At 42.9% G+C, this 20,190-nt stretch overlaps 1 protein-coding gene across 5 annotated transcripts in view; it reads right to left on the bottom strand.

Annotated features, from left to right (window-relative positions):
• The window catches only part of EDC3 (enhancer of mRNA decapping 3), a 73,847-nt gene that overhangs the window by 10,712 nt on the left and 42,945 nt on the right, over positions 1–20,190 (bottom strand). For all 5 annotated transcript variants that reach the window (XM_040413754.1, XM_040413753.1, XM_040413750.1 and 2 more), the window contains 2 exons: positions 15,863–16,213; positions 1,323–1,476 (listed from right to left, as the gene is read on the bottom strand). In XM_040413754.1, the coding sequence (XP_040269688.1) occupies positions 1,323–1,476; positions 15,863–16,213 (505 nt within the window). The remainder of the gene's footprint in view (positions 1–1,322; positions 1,477–15,862; positions 16,214–20,190) is intronic.

The following is a 20,190-nucleotide window of genomic DNA, read 5'->3' as shown; positions in this document are numbered from 1 at the left end:
ACTCATCTCTGAAGCATTGAGGAGACAGGACTCATCTAAGGTTCATTTACATATATAAAAAATAGTTTTTTTGACACAATAAAAGCACAGAGAGCTATGGGGACTGGATATTGTGGATGTGCTAACGGCGACCTAGAAGCCTATGTCCTCAGCTCTATACCCAAAATCCAGGTGACAGGTTCCTTTTAAAAGGGGTTGTCCGGCTTCAAGGACTTTATCCACAGGGCTGAATTTCAATATGCCAAAGCCAGAAACTATATATAGTGTACTGTGCCTTTTACTTTCGCTCTGTACACTGTTAGGCCCTGGAGCAGCAGCAGCAAACAGCTGATCAGTGGGCTGTGGAGTTTTGGACCTCACCCATCTGATATTTAGAACCTGTCCTGAGGATTGGTCATCTGTAGCCAGATGCTTCACTGGATTCTTAGACCTCAAAGGGAGTCAGTCACCGCCAACGACCATTTATAACCCTTTGCATCACAGCGTAGCACCCATCAGAACAGAGCCCCGCTCCTCCAGTCCGCCCTTTCTCCACCTCCTTGCCTAGTCTGAGCTGCCAACGTCATCATGATGCCACTCCAAATCTTGCACAGGCACACATCTCCTTTATGTGTGCATCTGAACTTCTAGGGGCCTCTGCTTCTTCAACTGAACAGCCCATGTCAGGAAGATTGCCGGTCCCGGGTCAAATGAACTGCATGTACTATTAGCACATGCACAGTTCAATCGAAGAAGCTAATGCTCACAGATGGCGCAGGCGCACACAGAGGAGATGAGCGCCTGTTCGAGATTTGAGGCAGCATCTTGATGACATCAAGGAGGTTAGGCTAGGCTAGCAGGTAGAGAGACATGGAGGAGGGGAGCTGCGTTCTGATGGGCACGGCTTCCGTGCCCTCTCCACTTTCATTGACAGGGCCAAGCATTATGAAGTTCCAGAGAGAGCAGAGCCTCTAGGTGTAACAGCAACGCCTCCGTTGCTCTTAAAGACTCATTAGCATTTTTTAAAACAATTTTTCTCAGCAATGTAGGCACATATGAACATGGGACCAAAACAGATGCCTTCAGCTGCAAAGTGCACATGCAAGAGGTCAGCCGGTTTCATAAGTACAAATCTGCTGACAGATGCCCTTTAACATGGTAGTTCCAAACAACTTCGTTCAATCTGACACAACAAATGAGAAAGGGCACATTTTAGTAGTTTTCCAAATGTTATAACCCACATGTAACAGAAATCAAATGTGCCAGATCTGTGAAGTGCAAAAAAAGTTCACACACTCACTAAACAACGTTTCCTCATGCCAAATCATTCATTATCAGCTCACCTGTTGGGTCCACCAAGTAGCGTCAGTGCCATTTGACTGGCACAAACTCCTGATATTTCCAACCGTTTCTCAACTGTCAGGCCATGCTTCTCCGCCACACTTAAGAGCTTCTTGTGCAATCCATACGAGATGCTGGGTACCACCAGACCTGAATCTGTGGAGTAAAGTTCAAGAAAACATTAAAAGGATATTTCCGTTATTTAAAGCTATCCCAGCGCTAAGACCTCCATGATCAAGAGAATGGGGGCGCCATAGCCCGTAGGGCCCACCTGGCATGTGCGCAGCTTTGGAACCAATTTATCCATATATTTTTCCAAATATTTATGGACTCCAGTCACAATGGTTTTAACAATGGTCATCCATTGCCATTGAAGAGGGGGGGGGGGGGGGGGGTTTGAGGCCTAACTACACACTACAATGTTCTACAATAGATGGTTATCATGTGCCCCTGCCTATGATATGCCATCATGTCTGAGCAGCCTATGTGTAGTATATGCAGGTGGCAAAGCATAGTGTGGAGCGAAATGACACCCCTTAAGCCCTCTAGACAGCTCTGCAATTGGAGGCATCCAGTCCTGATCACATTCTAGGACAGGTTGCTGGCGGCCAATTGAAATCATTCCCAGAGAACAACTTTAAAGTGTAACTGTCGTTTTGGCTTATTTTTATTTAATGTACAGACAGGGAGATTAACATTTTAGTAATATACTTTATTAGGGAAAGATGTTTCTTTGTACTAGAAAAAAAGGGTATAAAGAGTCTTCTTAGCAAAGTTCTAACTGACTTCAGCATCCTAATTAGCACTGAAGATGCTTATGTGTAACAACTGAGATAGGCGGGATGATGGGCAGTGATCGTTAGGGCACGTATACACAGTCAGGGACGGGGGTAGTGGAAGCTTCTGTACACACAGGGGTCTTCAGGGCTCAGTAGAATGCTGAAGACTCCTTAGCAACGCTGTTCAGTTTTGCTAAGAAAACTCTTTACACCATTTTCTAGTCCAAAGAAACACCTTACCCTAATAAAGTATCTTACAAAAATGTTCAACATCCCTGTCCTAACACAATATTAAAAATAAACCGAAACGGTTACACTTTATGGCTACTGTCATGTCTCAGTTTTCGCTGATCCGGCATGGGATCTAAAAACCACAGCAAAACGCATCCGTTTGAATAATATAACGGGCTGCATCCGTTCAGAACAGATCCGGTTGTATATCGAAAATGAACATTGTAAGGATCCGGCACCCCTGACTTACATGGTTTTTAGTGCCGGATCCAGCATGTTCCATGTCACGTGCTGCATACAAAAATATTGCTTGGTTTTGTGTCCGGCATGGGAACACAACAAACTGGAATGGAATGCACTCTGGTGCACGCCATTCTGGTTTGTTCAGTTTTGTCCCCATTAACAATGAATGGGGACAAAACTGAAGGGTTTTCCTCCGGTTTTGAGATCCTCTGCAGTATCTTAAAACCGGAAAGGAAAACACAGATGTGAAAGTAGCCTAAACTAGATAGTCTAGAAATACACCAGATGTATCACAGTGGTGGATGTTGGATGATAAAATCGGGCACACCTTCAGACAGTCTAGTTTTACTTTATACAACCTATTAGATGGATTACATTGTACCCCAAATCAAGCACCTGAATTTTGCTGCAATTTTAGCAGATATTTAGCAATTACCTCTGCAGAGCTATGTCACACCCTTTACCTCCCCGTAGTGCACGGCTCCTGTGCTAAAATTCTGGCTCAGCTGGAGACAGAATTTGGGCGAATTTACATCATCCAGTGTTTTTAGTTTTTTTTTTGCATTACTGATGGCTTTTTCATTCTACATTGTATGATCAGTTACTATTTGCTGCACCATTTTTTATTTTTTTATTTTTTGTATTTGTTATTTTTGTCCTATAGATCTTCTCACCCATGACCTGGTCCTTTTACATGGCCTGAAATGGGGCCAAATGAGTAACGATCAAGCACATCTGTCTATTTTTGGCTGATCTATGTGGTGTTTAGATGGGCCAATAATCTGCCAATCGAATGTTCATACATACATTTTCACAAGCCAGTGTCTGAGAACGAGTGTAACAAGGGATAGAGGTGATCTATTGAGATGCATTAGCCCAATTGTAAATATGCATCCTCCTGCTAAGGAAGTGCTCATTAAGATGAGGATTTTTCACACAAGACTTTTCCTGTCTGTCACTCCCATGGATTTCAAAGCACACATGGTCATGGCATGAATGACCGTTCTGACAACCCAACCAAAGTTGGTAAAAAGTGAACTTGTAATTAATCTCTTTTCTGACTGCAATATTTCAATTAGGTATGTAAAGTAAAAGGGACAAAGGGCTGAGTTCAATAGGGCCAGCATTCTGATAAGGAAAGATATGGCATTAACAGACCATGTGTTTCCTCACACATCTTACAGACTTGCGTGCAACACAGTGTAGACTAACTTAACTATGGGTGCCACCCGAGTCACATGGGGAGCAGAGTCTGTTGTTCTACTGCACGAAAGCCTGGCAGCTGTGATTAGGAATTGGCACAAGAGGCAAGGCATGCAGCCAAACCTCTCACCTCAAATAGAGGCAGCTGGTGACTTCTGGCACGAGTAGGTCTCCTTGTCACGTTATGTTCAGAGAACTCACCATTAGCCAAAAGCTTGCTCTTCTACCCTGTACCCTTATGTAACTGCACTCAAATGGTTAACCAAGATAGAAGAGAGTGAAAAAGTAGCACAGAAAACACCAAAGGCAAGTAAGGACTAAACCGTTTCCATTGGAATATACTGTATATACGGCAAAAATCTACTTTAAACGTCACATACCCAGTTAAACTGATCCTGGAGCCTATGTGATTTGGAGATATGGACTGTCATCTCTGGATAGTTCATCCCAATATTAACCTATGTGCACAATCCTGACATCCTACATGAATAAAAATCTAACTAAATACTGACTTCCTTGACAAGGTAAATACATGAAAAAAAGATAATGAGTTGTCAGACAGGTTAGTCCAACTGCACCTGCCTTCTACAGCTGTTCGCATGCCACACGCAACATACCCTCCATTCACACGAGTGCTCATTCATTCATCAACCTCTGGGTTAACCCACTCATGACAGTGCAGCATCAGGAGATCTGACAATGTAGCCTGCTCAATTTGCTAATAGTTTCGAAAATATTCAGTGTCTGAACAATTTCATTAGGCCTCTGCTTGCTGTAGGTAACGAGGCTGACATAGGATCATCCAGTGAATGGATGTTTGCTTGTTCATGGTGTGATCAGTGGAACGCCGGTTCCAGATTACTGCTTCAATTGGCAACCAGTGTAAAAAAAAAAAAAAAAAAAAAAAAAAAAAGGGACCTTAAACTGGTTTTCCCGGATTTTTATATTGGTGGCCTATCCACAAGATTCTGATATCCAGAAGCCCCTGTAGTAAGCTGTTCTGCAGGAGGGAGTTCTGTGTTCTGAGCTGTGAAGTCCCAATGCAGGAGGTACTTGGGAACAGTTGATCGGCAGGCGTGTAGAGTGTTGGACCACCACCAATCAGATATTGATGGCCTCTACTGAAGATAAGCCATCAATACAAAAATCCTGAAGAACTGGAGATCCTTTGAATCCAGTCTTCTTATTCATGCGCTTAAATCCTATCTGTTATGGATCAGTGAGTGTGGCATCTACCCGGTTTGCCGTAAGGCTAATTCTAAGGGCGTTATTTCGGTGCTCTCCTGGTATTCACACTTTAACCCCTGACAGGGATCTGCTACCTCCTGGGATAGTCCCGGTGTAGTTGGCAGTTGACCTAACTTGACCCACCAGCAGCTCAGGATACAGAAAATGCAGGAAAAATACCAGAGCAGTCTTGTCAGGTAGGGCAAGTACAGGGCTGAGTACAGACAGGAACAAACGCAGGCAGCACGCAGAAGAATCGCAGAAGCACTAGAATTCAACACCTTTGATGGTTACAAGGAACCTTAAAGCTCAGGCATCGTCTACATGGAGATGGTACCTTAAATACCTAGGGACCCCTAGCAATAGGCTGCGGAAATATTTGGAAGCGCACGCACCAGACCTTAAAGTGCCCTAAGGGGACAGATTCTGGAATACTTGGCAGAAGCAGGGAGGCAGCAGCATGCCGTCCATGCCGACAGGAGAGAGCAGGACACAGGCAGCCATGGGCAGATGTCCTACACCATCTACTGCAGATCTCACAGTTAAAATCAAATAAAAAAAAAAGTCTAAACTCCCAAGTAGTAGAGGGATTTAGAGATCCTATAAAATACAATTCAAAAACAGCACCAGTTTTTAATTTTAATGACAAAAAAAATAAAAAAAATTATATATCTGTAAAGCTGTGTGCACAAGCCCTTCAAGGGTCACTGTACTTTCAGTAAACTTTTCATATGTCATAGGGACATATCAAAACATTTTATTGATTGGGTCTGAGCGCTGAGGTCCCCACCGAATTCTAGCTCACTTAGTGCTCTCTCTGCAGGAGAGGAAGGAAGACAGTTTCAATAGAAAGTCCATGGGCCCATCTCCATCCTGTCTAGTGCAGCAAGGAGAGAACACACTAAGGCCTCTTTTGCATGGTGATGGATCATGTGATGAGCGCAGTGACGTCACCACAGGTCCTTTTCCTCCTGGGCATCAAAGAAGACAGAAGAGAAGCCGGGCTGCGCAAACAAGTGGATAAGGAAAGTTAAATTATTTTTTTTTAACCCCTCCATCCCTATTGTACTATGCATTCTGTATTAAGAATGCTATTATTTTCCCTTATAACCATGTTATAAGGGAAAATAATAACATCTACACAACACCTAACCCCGAACTTCTGTGAAGTCTGGGTACCAAACATGCCGATTTTTCTCACGCGTGTGCAAAACGCATTAAAACGCTTTGCACTCTCGCGAAAAAAAGTGAATAATTTGTTTTTCCCGCAATGCACCCGCTTCCTATCCGGCCCTCACACGCGACGCTTCTCCCCCCTCTTAACTCAACTAGTTTCACCCCATCTATGCACATTTGGATGCACACAGGATGGCATTTCTATTAAAGCAGGGGAATGTATACTGCAGTATGTGACAAGACTACAAACAGACTGATTAAAAAGTTACAGGAACATTTCTCAACATTGTAGCTCAACAAAAATTTCTAAAATTAGCCCTTCCTCCCTTAACTTCCCATTCCCTTTGATTCTATTTCGTCCCGTATTACAATTATAACAGAAATCAGCTCTCAGTGGATCAACCATATCTCAGCTTCACCCTTCCAATCCGGTGTCGGGCTGTGGAGTTCGTAAGCCAAACTGCCAACTCAAATTCTGGCATGGCTCATGTAGTAGTTAGTAATACCAAATATACTGGAGTAAAATAGTGCCATCAGGCTTTTCATCAGCATCATGTAAATCAGGGGTGGGAAACCTTTTTGCTGCCAAGGGCCATTTGGATATTTGTAACATCGTTCGGGAGCCATACAAAATTCTCAACTTAAAAATGTGACGACTATATTTGGGCAAACATATAAGTGACTTAGGGGTAAGTTACAGAAATTGCACTTCAATTTAAAAAAATCTAGAGCGCTGTATTTTTGCAGCACAAAATGGCGCCTGCACTATATATTACAAATAGTACAGGCGCCATTTTGACCACACATAGCTGTAATATTTAGGTTGGGAATGTTAATATATTTACGGTAGTTCTTTATTTGGCATTAATGGCAGCCAAGCTCATCCCAGAGGGGTCCACCCAGCTTTCACTCTCCCTGCCTCTTTCTTCGCAACTGTCCCTACCTCTGTCCCTTTCTCATCTTCAGATCTGCTCCCCACCTCCATCAGCCTCCTATCAGTCTCAGATCAGACCCTCCCCAGCCTTAGATCAGACCCCCAGCCTCAGATCACACCCCCCAACCTCAGTTCACACCCCATCAGACCCTCCCTAGCCTCAGATCACACCCCATCACACCCCCAACCTCAGATCACACCCCATCAGACCCTCCCTAGCCTCAGATCACACCCCATCAGACCCTCCCTAGCCTCAGGTCAGCCCCAATCAGACCTCAGATAATTTAAAATAAATAAATAAATAAATAAAACTTACCTCTCCAGCTCTGGACGGCACTGCCTCTTGGCAGATTCACTTACCCTCCTTGGTCTTCTTCCTGCCGTGCTGTACTGTGACCTAATAAAGGCATGGCCGCACAACATTTCACATGCAAACAATAGAACGGTTATAGAATAGTTCTATTGTTTGCATTAGAAATGTTGTGCAGCCATGCTTTTATTAGTTCTCTGTATGCTTGCTTTATGGATATGCACCTGTGACCATGAATGTGAATGTGCTAGTCTAAATTTTCTTGTAGTAGACTGTACTGTGACCTGACAGTTCACAGCGTCAGGTCATAGTGCACGTGGACTACGTCCTGACGCTGTACGTATCAGGACACAGCGTAGGGGCCGGAAGACGACTGGGGAAGGTGGGTACAGCTAGCAATGCGCTGTTCTCCCTTTCCTGTGCCTCCCGCATGCTAATGACAGCTTCCATAATGGAAGCGGTCATTAGAATTTTATGGCAGGGAGCCACATGAAATGGTCCCGCGGGCCAGAGGTTCCCCACCCCTGATGTAAATAATCAGGTTACTTAGATAGAACATAAAATATATTTATTGCAATCCAATTTAAAAAAAAACACTACTGAGAATGTGGAAAAAAAGGGTGGCCATTTTCTGGCTGCTTGTGACCAATATGTATAAGATGACTATACAGCACTTTCCAATAGCCTTTGTTGATATTCTGCACCATTCTCTATATTGAATAAGCCATGTATCCCACAAATGTCCTATCCTTGAGAGCAAAATGGACAAGAATAGGACATGTTCTATCTTTTCTGAAGGGCTGCAGAATGGACGTGCAGATGCGAACAGTACAGTTGCAAGAAAAAGTATGTGAACCCTTTGGAATGATATGGATTTCTGCACAAATTGGTCATAAAATGTGATCTGATCTTCATCTAAGTCACAACAATAGACAATCACAGTCTGCTTAAACTAATAACACGCAAAGAATTAAATGTTACCATGTTTTTATTGAACACACCATGTAAACATTCACAGTGCAGATGGAAAAAGTATGTGAACCCTTGGATTTAATAACTGGTTGAACCTCCTTTGGCAGCAATAACTTCAACCAAACGTTAACTGTAGTTAAAGATCAGACGTGCACAATGGTCAGGAGTAATTCTTGACCATTCCTCTTTACAGAACTGTTTCCGTTCAGCAATATTCTTGGGATGTCTGGTGTGAATCGCTTTCTTGAGGTCATGCCACTGCATCTCAATCGGGTAGAGGTCAGGACTCTGACTGGGCCACTCCAGAAGGCGTATTTTCTTCTGTTTAAGCCATTCTGTTGTTGATTTACTTCTATGCTTTGGGTCGTTGTCCTGTTGCAACACCCATCTTCTGTTGAGCTTCAGCTGGTGGACAGATGGCCTTAAGTTCTCCTGCAAAATGTCTTGATAAACTTGGGAATTAATTTTTCCTTCGATGATAGCAATCCGTTCAGGCCCTGACGCAGCAAAGCAGCCCCAAACCATGATGCCCCCACCACCATACTTCACAGTTGGGATGAGGTTTTGATGTTGGTGTGCTGTGCCTCTTTTTCTCCCCACATAGTGTTGTGTGTTTCTTCCAAACAACTCAAATTTGGTTTCATCTGTCCACAGAATATTTTGCCAGTACTGCTGTGGAACATCCAGGTGCTCTTGTGAAAACTGTAAACGTGCAGCAGTTTTTTTTGGGACAGCAGTGGCTTCCTCTGTGGTATCCTCCCATGAAATCCATTCTTGTTTAGTGTTTTACGGATCGTATATTCGCTAACAGGGATGTTAGCATATGCCAGAGACTTTTGTAAGTCTTTAGCTGACACTCTAGGATTCTTCTTCACCTCATTGAGCAGTCTGCGCTGTGCTCTTGCAGTCATCTTTACAGGACGGCCACTCCTAGGGAGAGTAGCAGCAGTGCTGAACTTTCTCCAATTTGTCTTACCGTGGACTGATGAACAGCAAGGCTTTTGGAGATCCTTTTATAACCCTTTCCAGCTTTATGAAAGTCAACAATTCTTAATCGTAGGTCTTCTGAGAGCTCTTTTGTGCGAGGCATCATTCACATCAGGCAATGCTTCTTGTGAAAAGGAAACCTAGAACTGGTGTGTGTTTTTTATAGGGCAGGGCAGCTGTAACCAACACCTCCAATCTTATCTCATTGATTGGACTCCAGTTGGCTGACACCTCACTCCAATTAGCTCTTGAAGATGTCATTAGTCTAGGGGTTCACATACCTTTTCTACCTGCACTGTGAATGTTTACATGGTGTGTTCAATAAAAACATGGTAACATTTAATTCTTTGTGTGTTATTAGTTTAAGCAGACTATGATTGTCTATTGTTGTGACTTAGATGAAGATCAGATCACATTTTATGACCAATTTGTGCAGAAATCCATATCATTCCAAAGTGTTCACATACTTTTTCTTGCAACTGTATATGGTGTGCTGTCCGCATCTTTTGTGGCCCCATTGAAATGAATGGGTCCACATCCAATCCACAATAAAAAAAAAAAAGTGGATCGGATGTGGACCAAACATACTGTCATGTGCATGAACTCTTAGGTAAATCTTCTGTGCTGTCCACAGATGTCCTGTCCATAAGATGGCCGCTGATGGAGGGTCATGTGACCAGACTTGTATTTGAATGGGGACGACATCACACAGGACCTTGGTGTGGACAGCAGAAAAGATTTGGCAAACAAGGGGGCATGCCTTATGAAATATAGAAAATGGCACAGAATTTCAACAAACACTACATTAGTGAGTGCCATCTTACAAACACACTGGTCAACAGTATGTGACCAACCCCTTTAAACTCCTGATATAGTACAGGAAGGAGTCAATAATATTTTATTTTGAAGCTACATTTTTACTGGCTAACTCCATAGCCCTCATTGTAGGGCAACTGGCTGTAGCAGGAACTTCTCTTCTCGACCCTGTTTGCAGTGGCACAAAAAGATATTTAATACACTACGAGAAAAACATTTCAGAATAAATGTACTAAAATGTTATCAGTAGGGATTGACCGATTATCGGAAGTACCGATATTACCAGCCGATATTCAGGATTTTGTACATTATCGGTATCGGCATCTAACCTTGCAGATATACCGATAATGCGTATAAAACGAATACTAGTGAGCGCTTCCATTATGGAAGCGCGCACTAGTATGCATCGGGTGCCGGGAGCGGGGAAGAAGCGCAGCAAGCGATTCCGATACTCACCCTCCCTGGTCTTCTTTAATGGGGCCCGCGCTGCACTGTCCTGATCCCGTACAGCGTCAGGACATAGTGCGCGCACTATGACCTGGGGCTGCACGCTGTCAGGTGACAGTACAGCACAGGCCAGAGAACACAGGGGAGAGAGACACACCGAACCCGGAGATGAAGAGGAGCCGCGGCGCAGGAGAGGTGAGGAGTTTTTTATTTTATTCATCTGAGGTCTGATAGGGGTTAATAAAGGGCTGATCTGAGGTCTGATGGGGGTTTATAAAGTCAGTGAGGAGGGGGGAAGGGGGGGATGGTGTGGAAATTGGCATTTGGCACTAGTATATTATTAAAAAATAAAAAAAATTAAAAAAAATTATTATAAATTGACTACCAACTAAGGGCTTTATTAATTTATAATTTACATTTATAATATACTAGTGCCAAATGCAAATTTCCACTACCTCAGTGAATACCAACTAATGGAATATATATTAGGAGATATAAAATATCGGTATAAATTATCGGTATCGGCTCTATAAAAAAAAAAAAACAATAAAAAAAAAAAACAATCAATCAATATCGGTCGATCCCTACTTATCAGTATAATTTTATACCAGCAATTTATCCTTGATAATTTACAGTATCTAGAAGAACTGATGCTGTGTTGAAATGGCAAACGCTGCTCACACCAAATACCAATTTGATTTTAGACTTTTCTGTTGTTGTTCTTTCACCTTTGCATTTTGTTCATGGATTTAAAAAGAAAAAAACAAACACACAACTATTAACACTTTGATTTACTTTGCAGCCTTTTTTCCACACCTGCCTAAAACTAAAACCGTGACTATCCTTGACTATTGGATGTGCTAGATACAGGGGCATTGCTTCATGATTAGGATTAATGAAAGCAAACAAAATGAACGTTATGTAACGACTCTTAATAACAGAAGCCTGTGTTCCTGACACCTTGCGTGCCACAGAACACTATCCCGGCCGCTGGCACGCTCACACTATAGCAGGAAGGTAACTTCCAGGAAGAGGATTTAACTCCTTGGCTTTTGCCAAGGTGAATTGGTCCATCGCACACAACCTAATGGAGAGCAGAGTGGGTGAAGGAGAAAGTCCTGTCACGCAAGGAGGAAGAATCTAATGCTAATGTTTAGACTTTTAATTACTGGATGACATATGTGCGAGTGGAGTAGGAACGCCTCTCGTCTCACACACACGCAAGGCAATTCTAGTCAAACCACAGAAGTAATAAAGGAGGTAATATAAACTTTACAGAGTGGTAAAGAGAGGGAGCACAAGCTCCTCAGGGAGATGAGAAAGCTGGAAGGTGAACATAAAATATGAAGTAAAATGTATGTGCTTCTAAACAAGCTGAACCTCGGGCACAATGGGGCACGCTGTGGATAGGAAGCTGGGGGGGAGGCTTGGCTGCTCAGGAAGCCAAGCAATTAAAGAGGCCCAGAAAAGAGGAGGAGGGAGGGGGGCTGTTTGAAAACTTTACTAGGAGATTTTACAGCTGGTAGTGAAGCTAGGCAGATACTGACTGAGCAGCACTCTTAACACGCAACACATGCAAGGCAATCATTCACACTGTGGGAAGGGGCAGGGGTCACTTGTAATACATACAATACTCCAGTAACCCATTTCTGTCTGCAACAATCACATTGGTCTAGAAACGTTCTAAGAAATCAGGGCAAGGCCTCCTGCACACGACTGTAATTGGGCCCATGCTGTACATCCAATTTTACAGATATTTTTCCCTGCAGATTATGTGAAGAATTATTCTGCCCTAAGTAGTAATATTGCAAGCCCCAGAGTACATGTCAATGGACCCAGCATGGCTGTGTGCACGAGCACTATCATCTTCAGATACATGTCAGAAATGTGACTATTTCCATTGCAGAATGAAATACTCGAATTATTCCAATGCACAATGATAAAGCTACAAAGTTTGTAAATTCATCAATGTATGTTGGGCTGTATTTTTGCTGTTTGTTTGCTGTATATGGCAGAAACCCAGCTTCTGCAGGAGGTGTAAGGGCCCATTACTGTACCTGGATATGACCGCAGGAGTTGCATGAATAGAAATGATTAGTATTTTTATGCCAATCTTTCTATTCATTTCAGAGGAGCTGAATCTTGCATGAAACATTTTACTGCTTTTAGATACTTGTTGTCACTGGTGTCTTGTATTATTCTTTATTTTCACAGCACGTCATTTATTTTGTAAATCAACACAATATACTGAGGGGCATTTACTCAAGTTTGTACACTGCTATTGTGGCGTAAAAAGTAGCAAATTACGGCACGCAACATATTTCCCCCATAATTTGTGACTTTTTAACCTTCTCACTGTTTTTCTAAAGTGGTTTGGTGGGAGAGGTGAGGCTCTGCGTAGCCCACTAGATTTATAGCTGAAGTCTACGCCAGGCCCTAGTTGGCGTAAACCTTTGATTCTGACACATGGAGGGCAAGAGACACAAAAAATTTAGGTGTCAAAAATTAGGTGCATCTCACAATGGCACCAGATCAAGACTAGCATATGGGAACGCCAGTCTTGATAAATGTCCCTCATGAAATCTATTACATGTATTATATTATACATATATTAGTGTTTGAAACTCATCGTTGGTTTTGAATAGTTTCTTTGAGCAATAAGAAGAAATAATTATTTTTTTGCAGATTTGGTGAGTGCTAGACATTACATTCTATCTACATCTGTTCTAGTTTCATAATAGGGCAATAGGAAAGACCTACAAAAGGTAGGACATGGCATATATAAAATAGATGATAAAAAAGGTATGACCGCCAGGGGTACAACCACTGGGACTTCCAGCAATCCAGAGAACAGTGGTCCCCAAAATGTAAGGCGCAATGGTTACACCAGTGGGGACTTGTGAATCCCCAATCTCAGGATTGGTAGGGGTCTCCACGATCAGACATTTATCACCTATACTGCGAGGGCTCACACAAGTCAAAAGTCAATTAAAATAAAACGTGTCTGCCATAACACTTCCACTAGGCTTCATTTAGGATACACTACTGGAAAACAAAAAAAAGAATCTAGAAGGACCATAAGAAACAGTCTACTTTCATGTACTCCACTAGCTCGCTTGCTACTGACCTCATCACCAAGAAGGCCTGTACTGGTGCTGTGAAAACAATAGTGCTCAGTAATGAAAGCAGGTTCTGCCTTGGTACTTCTGAAGAATGAATCACAGTTTGCAGAAGGGCTGGAGAGCACCTACTGCCATCATACATGGTGTGGAGACACACAGGACCAACACCAGGTGTCATGTGGGGGGCGCCATTAGGTACCATGCCATACCAGTCTGATATTCATGGAGAGAAGACTGACCAGAACATTGTAGAACCAGCCCTACGGCCTTTTTTCGACTCAGGAGAGGTTGTGTTCTAACAAGATAACACCTACCCACACACTGCCCGCACTACCAAACATGCCCTTCAGAATACCCAGTACCTCTCCTGGCCAGCTTGATTGCCAAATCTCTCCCTCATCGCTGGGACTGAGGGGGCGACAGATCTCCCATGCACAGCAGCCAACAACCATCTTGGATGCCCTATAGGTCCAAGTTCAAAGAACTTGAAATTACATACCAAAGATGGATATCTATCATCTATACGTCCGTTACCATGCCAAACTGGCAGCCTGCATCACACCAAGGGGAGATGCCACCCAGTATTAATGTGACCCTGCATCAACATATACCCTGCTCCAGACCCAAAATAAAGGGATGCACCACCTTGTTGACCAAGCATCACTAAACAGTTTATACTGAATCGCATTAAATGGAACCTGTCATCAACTTTATGCTCAATGTAACAGGCAATGTTTCTCTATGAAAAACACAATAGGCGCACCATAGGGTAATATAGTCATATAAGAGGAATACAATCACTCCAAAGGGAGGCTCACCTTGTTGGGTTGTGCATATAAATAGGCACAACACTACTGTGGGCTTGAAAAAGGGTATTGTAAACCCCAGGAATGGATGGTCATGCATCCAGGGATACGAGCACTTCCACGTAGGGATGCCTGGAGTCCCCAAGTAGGCAAAATGGATCCAAAATACAAAAAGATAATCCTGCAGCGCAAAGAACCAACCTTCAATGTCGACACAAACTTGGTTTATTGATTTAGCAGATGGTACCATCTGCTAAATCAATAAACCAAGTTTGTGTCGACATCAAAGGTTGGTTCTTTGCGCCGCGGGATTATCTTTTTGTATTTTGGATCAACTTTATGCTAACCTCACTGAGGGCAGCAGAAAGTAGTGACAGAAATTCTGATTTCTGCGGTGTGTCACTCATGAGATTAAAGTAAGTGGTTGCGGAGAACCAGCATCATAATCATTTCAGCACAGGCCTTGAAAAGAATTGCGGAACGAGTGCGGACCCATTCATTCTCTATGGGGACGGAATGGATGTGCTCTCCGCATCCGCATTTCTGGAGCGCAGCCCCGATCTTACGGTCCGCAGCTCTGGAAAAAAGATAGAACATGTCCTATTCTTGTGCGCAATTGTGGACAATAGGCAGTTCTATGGGGGTTCCGGCCAGGTGTATTGCGGATCCGCAATGCACTACAGACGTCTGAATGGACCCTTATTAATAATCTCCTGCTCTGCTCGCCCATCTGCTGACAATTGGCAGTTCTCTCCTAGAGAGAAAACTAGGTAGAAGACTGTCAGTCATCAGCAGGTGGGCAGGAATTTATTAATAACCATGACTTCTCAGGTGGCCGTGACTCTTTTCCAGGCCCAGTCTGCAAGAATTGTGATGTTGGTTCTCGACAACCATTTACTTTTAAATGACACACCGCTTTAATCAACTCACCTGTCTCTACTTTATTCTGCCGTTAGTATTGTAGTAAGTTTTCCAGGTGTTTTATCATTTTTCACATGTAGAAAATATGCCAGGCTGCTTTCTGTGACTTCAAATCAGTTCCATCCATCTGAATGGGTTTATTTCTGCAGCGTGTGCATGGAGTTCTGCAAGCTGAATTCAGATGAATGGTGTGGCACTTTATCAGGTCTTTAATGGAAAACCAATGCATTGTACCACATGGAAAACAGTTTCTATTTAGAGTGATCCTTCAAGGTACTACAGACTGCCACAACATCCCACTGTCCCCCTTCCCTTTTTATTTTAGGCAGACATGACTGTGACCAGTATAACAGGCTCTCTTTACTTACCTGTGCAGTATTCCTTGCTACCTGGCTGTGGTACTATAATTCTCCTATATACGATTGGCTCAGATTCAAGTATGTTTTCATCATGTCTGTATGTTGGGGCTCTGTCACTGGGGGTTCCACGAGACTTTGACCCACCACCAGTGCCTCCTCCTCCACCCTTCCTTGTGTCTATCTCTTCAAAGACAGCTGCTTTGTCAAAAAGAGCAAGATTTCCTTCAAAGTCAAAATCTGTATCTGGAATTTCCTCAAAGTCCTCTCCAAAGCACTCGTCATCTCGAGTTTTCAGTGGCCCATTCTTGGGGCCACTCTTCTTAGGGGTGACTTGGTTAGGATACCGGCTGCTTGATGACCCTAAGTAAAAAAAAAAAAAAAAAAAGAATCATGATCATCATAGAAAGCACACATATTGCTGACAAAATGCTTTGCAAGGCTGGAGTCACATGCCAGCTACAGAGAAGTGGATTTATACAATGGACTGCGATTTTGATATTTATAACATATACACACACACCAGAAAGCCTAGTGACATGTTTCTGTGCTTTCCTGTTATTAGTACATTATGTACTTGACACAAGGATTTATTTTATATATTGTACTCGTTCCACTGTTCCTTAATTCTCCTACACACAGATCTGTCTTTCAAGTAGAGCCCAGTGGTGTCCTTAGGGGACCTGTGATAAGTAAGGTCATATGCTGAGTCACACTACACACAGTAGAATACAAATGCTAAATTACACAAACTTTACGGAAAAACGGCAGTGTAAAAACGGTTACTCGTTTGTACTGGGGATCGTATCTGGGTTCTCAGCTGCCCAACATACCATATCTTTCTCCTACAATGCCAGATGTCAGGGGAGTTAGCTGGTCCCATTGAAAGTGGTTGGTTCAGTCAACATTTTTCTTAAAAAGTAAATGTATAACCTACCATATTTTTTCTCTATAAGACGCGAATACTAATGAGGGTATTTATTATGAAAGCACTCATAAGTACAGGAGGCCAGGGAAGCGGTGAAAGTAGCGCTCCCCGGGTGCTGTACTCATCGCTTCCTGGTCTTCCTTGGCTGCTCGCTGTGCTGTGGCTGCGCACAGCAGAAGGTTGACGACACTCTGCGACCACATGCTGTGCGACGAATGGTCACAGCACGGCGGGAAGAGCACTGGATGTTTGGAGTGGTGGGGACATCTGGAGCAGGAGAGGCAAGTTGATTTTTATTTTTTTGTCTGCTCTGGGCATGGGGGTATGAACCAAGGTCTGAACTGGGGGTCATTCACATTGGGGGTCTGATCTTAGGTCTGAATGGGGGTCTTATTAATATTGGCGATCTGATTGGGGCACTGAGCTGATATCTGATTAACACTGGGGGCTCCGATTGGTGGTCTGATCCGAGGTCCAATGAATAAATTTTTTTCTTATAGGGCAAAAATACTGTATAAATCTATTTTCTGATTTAAAAAAAATTATTCTATTTTCTGTACATGAATATGGGGAAGCCATCTTGCCTGTTCTTTCTTTGCTTAAGATCATGTGAGCAGTCCTATTTAGAGACTGGCAGCTATCTCTGTAGGAATACTCAGCTATTAATCACTAATAGGACCACCACATGACTAACATACATAGAAAATAAAAAGAATTTAATTGAACGAATGACGCTATAGTGGATCTTTTTACACAAACTTTATCAATCTAATGAGCTTATTATGCTCCAAAACATGGTGCATGCAGATCGGACTGCATTTTTAACCTGATGGGTTCCCTTTAACAGCATTCAGAGATATGGTGCACAGCAGTCACATGAACCATAGAAACTTGTAGACTGCAGATGGCATACGGACTTTTACTGAAAAGTGTTATGGATAGTTTGGGGTTTAAGTGAATTACGTGATGGATTCTCATGGAATCGATCACGTAATTCAATGCTGGCATGCCGCATAATACAAGTGTATGGCCAGCTCCGAGGGTTCTGTTTTGCTGGCCATACCCTGGTATTATGACGGCATGCAAAAAGGAATCCATTATTTAATTAATTTAAACCCAGAGCCTAAACTCGAACCTGCCAAAAGGCAGGTTCGCTCAACTCTAGTTATGGACTTGCTCTATGACCTGTCCTGAGGTAATTGTGCAAAGAGGTAAAGGAAGGCAAGCTGTAAGCATCACCTGCAGTGAACAGTGTGATTTCTAGACAAAAGTGTTCGGTTTAAAGGGGTTGTTCCGTTTCAGATATTGATGACCTATCCTCAGGATAGGTCATCAATATCAGTTCAGAGGGAGTCTAACAGCCGGCTGATCAGCTATTTGAAGAGACTGCAGCACTCATATGAGCACTGCCTTCTCTTCACTGTTTGCCTGCTCACTGTCAACACTGCAATTACAGCGCCTCTGCCTGATTCACTTTTAACACCTTAGTGACCACCCATACATACGCCTTTTTCTTATTTTTACGGCTGTCACTAATGGGCCTTAGGCTGGGCCTCCGCCATTTCACACAGAGTGGGGGCTCAGCTTTCACATGAGAGCTGCGCTCCTGCTCCAACAGGCTGGACAGGCAGGAGTCCGGATCCGGGCTGTTTAACCCCATGCATGTAGCGGGCAATGTCGTTTACCACATGTAATCTGTTGCAGAGGGAGCGGACTCTCTGTGTATCGCATCGGCACCCTGCAAAATAGATCACGGGATGCTGATGCCAGTGAAAGCAGGAATACGAGATTTTAGCAAAATGGCTGGGTCAATTAAAGAACGTGACCCAGCATTTTGCTAAGGGGATCTGTTACCAGGTTATATTGCCTTTAGTTAGGACACAATAAAACTGGTGGTGACAAATTCCCTTTAAAGATGCATCAAATTGAAAGAAATCTTCTCAATACTGTGTAAATGCTGTTAAGAACAGCTCAGGCAAGATGGCCATAATCATGTTCAGGAAATAGAATTAAGAAATGTGCAGACTGGCAGATAACATTTTTGGTCACACGTTTCCTTTAAATATAAAAGTACCAGAAAATACAAAATTACAAAAAAGAAAACTAAACTTATCAGAAGTGGCGATTGTTCTGCAAGAAAGAAAACCATCGACAGTGCCATGTGTACAGTACAGGTATATGTATGTGCATTAGTATGCAGCCATGTTTCCCCCCTCTCCTTCATACACTGAGAAAAAGTACAGCAATGTCCTACTTTTGAGTGACAGCGTACGTGCCTGTGGCTTACAACCTGTTCACATCTCGTGCTGAGGAAGGAATTCCCACCTCCTGGGGGATGAACTGCAGCACTGTATCTCCGTGACAGTAGGAGTGAAGCTGCGAGGCAGCGCACGCATGGAGACATGAACTCTGTCTACCCCAGCCTAGGCAATGTTTAATCTAATGGTGTATGTGTAGAGCTTATTAAGCATTTTCTTTTTGGCAGAAAGAGGACTACAATGAGACCCCAAAGAGAAAACAAACAGGGTCTCCGCTCCTGCAGGAAGGCTGCGTGCAAGGATTTGCTCATTTTCAGTGGTGGGAAAATGAGCAAATCCTCAAAGCCTGAAATGCCCTGGAAATCACTTATCATATGGGAGAGATACACTGAAAATAGAACAGCAAACTCACTTTACACACCTATAATGCAAAAATGGTATTCTATTAGCAACGTCAAATCAGCCAAGTCACTTAGTCACCTCATTCTGTAGATGCTCAAGAAGTTAGAGGGCTCATATGTAATGGAATGTAAAGCTTTTAGGAGCAAAGCCAAAACAATTTTTGAGAGGGAACATCTTATGGCACAGAGGTCTGGTGGAAGTAAAATAAGGTCAGGCTTAGGAAATCTAAAGTCTCAAGTTTCGTTCTGCAAAACATCATAGTAACGTTTACATAGTACACATTCACACCCTTGCACAAGTGTGGCAGATAGCAAGCCATTTTATTGTTGTGTCAAAAATGCTTTATTTGACAAATATTCAATAGCTAGACAGTTTCTTTCAGAACAGGATGGCATAGGTTTTTACATCCTTGTTTTAGCTCTGTCAGGAGAGGAGCAGAAGAAAAGAAAAGAAAAAAAAAAAAAAAAAAAAAACACACCCCTTTAGTTCCCCATTAACTCCTTAATTGTGAAGGACAAATTGCAGCATTTTAGCACCATTTGGGGGAACATGTAAACTTTTATTTAAAGTTAAAAGGGGTTGTCCCACGAAAAATATTCTACAGGTTTAAAACCAGCACCTGGATCTGAATACTTTTGTAATTGTATGCAATTAACCCCTTAAGGACCCATGACGTACATATACGTCATATCTTGACGGGACTTAAAGACCCATGACGTACAGTACAGACCAAAAGTTTGGACACACCTTCT

Source organism: Bufo bufo, chromosome 1 (assembly GCF_905171765.1).
Source record: "Bufo bufo chromosome 1, aBufBuf1.1, whole genome shotgun sequence".
Classification (NCBI taxonomy): Eukaryota; Metazoa; Chordata; class Amphibia; order Anura; family Bufonidae; genus Bufo; species Bufo bufo.
This window is presented reverse-complemented; position numbering and strand designations above follow the sequence as displayed.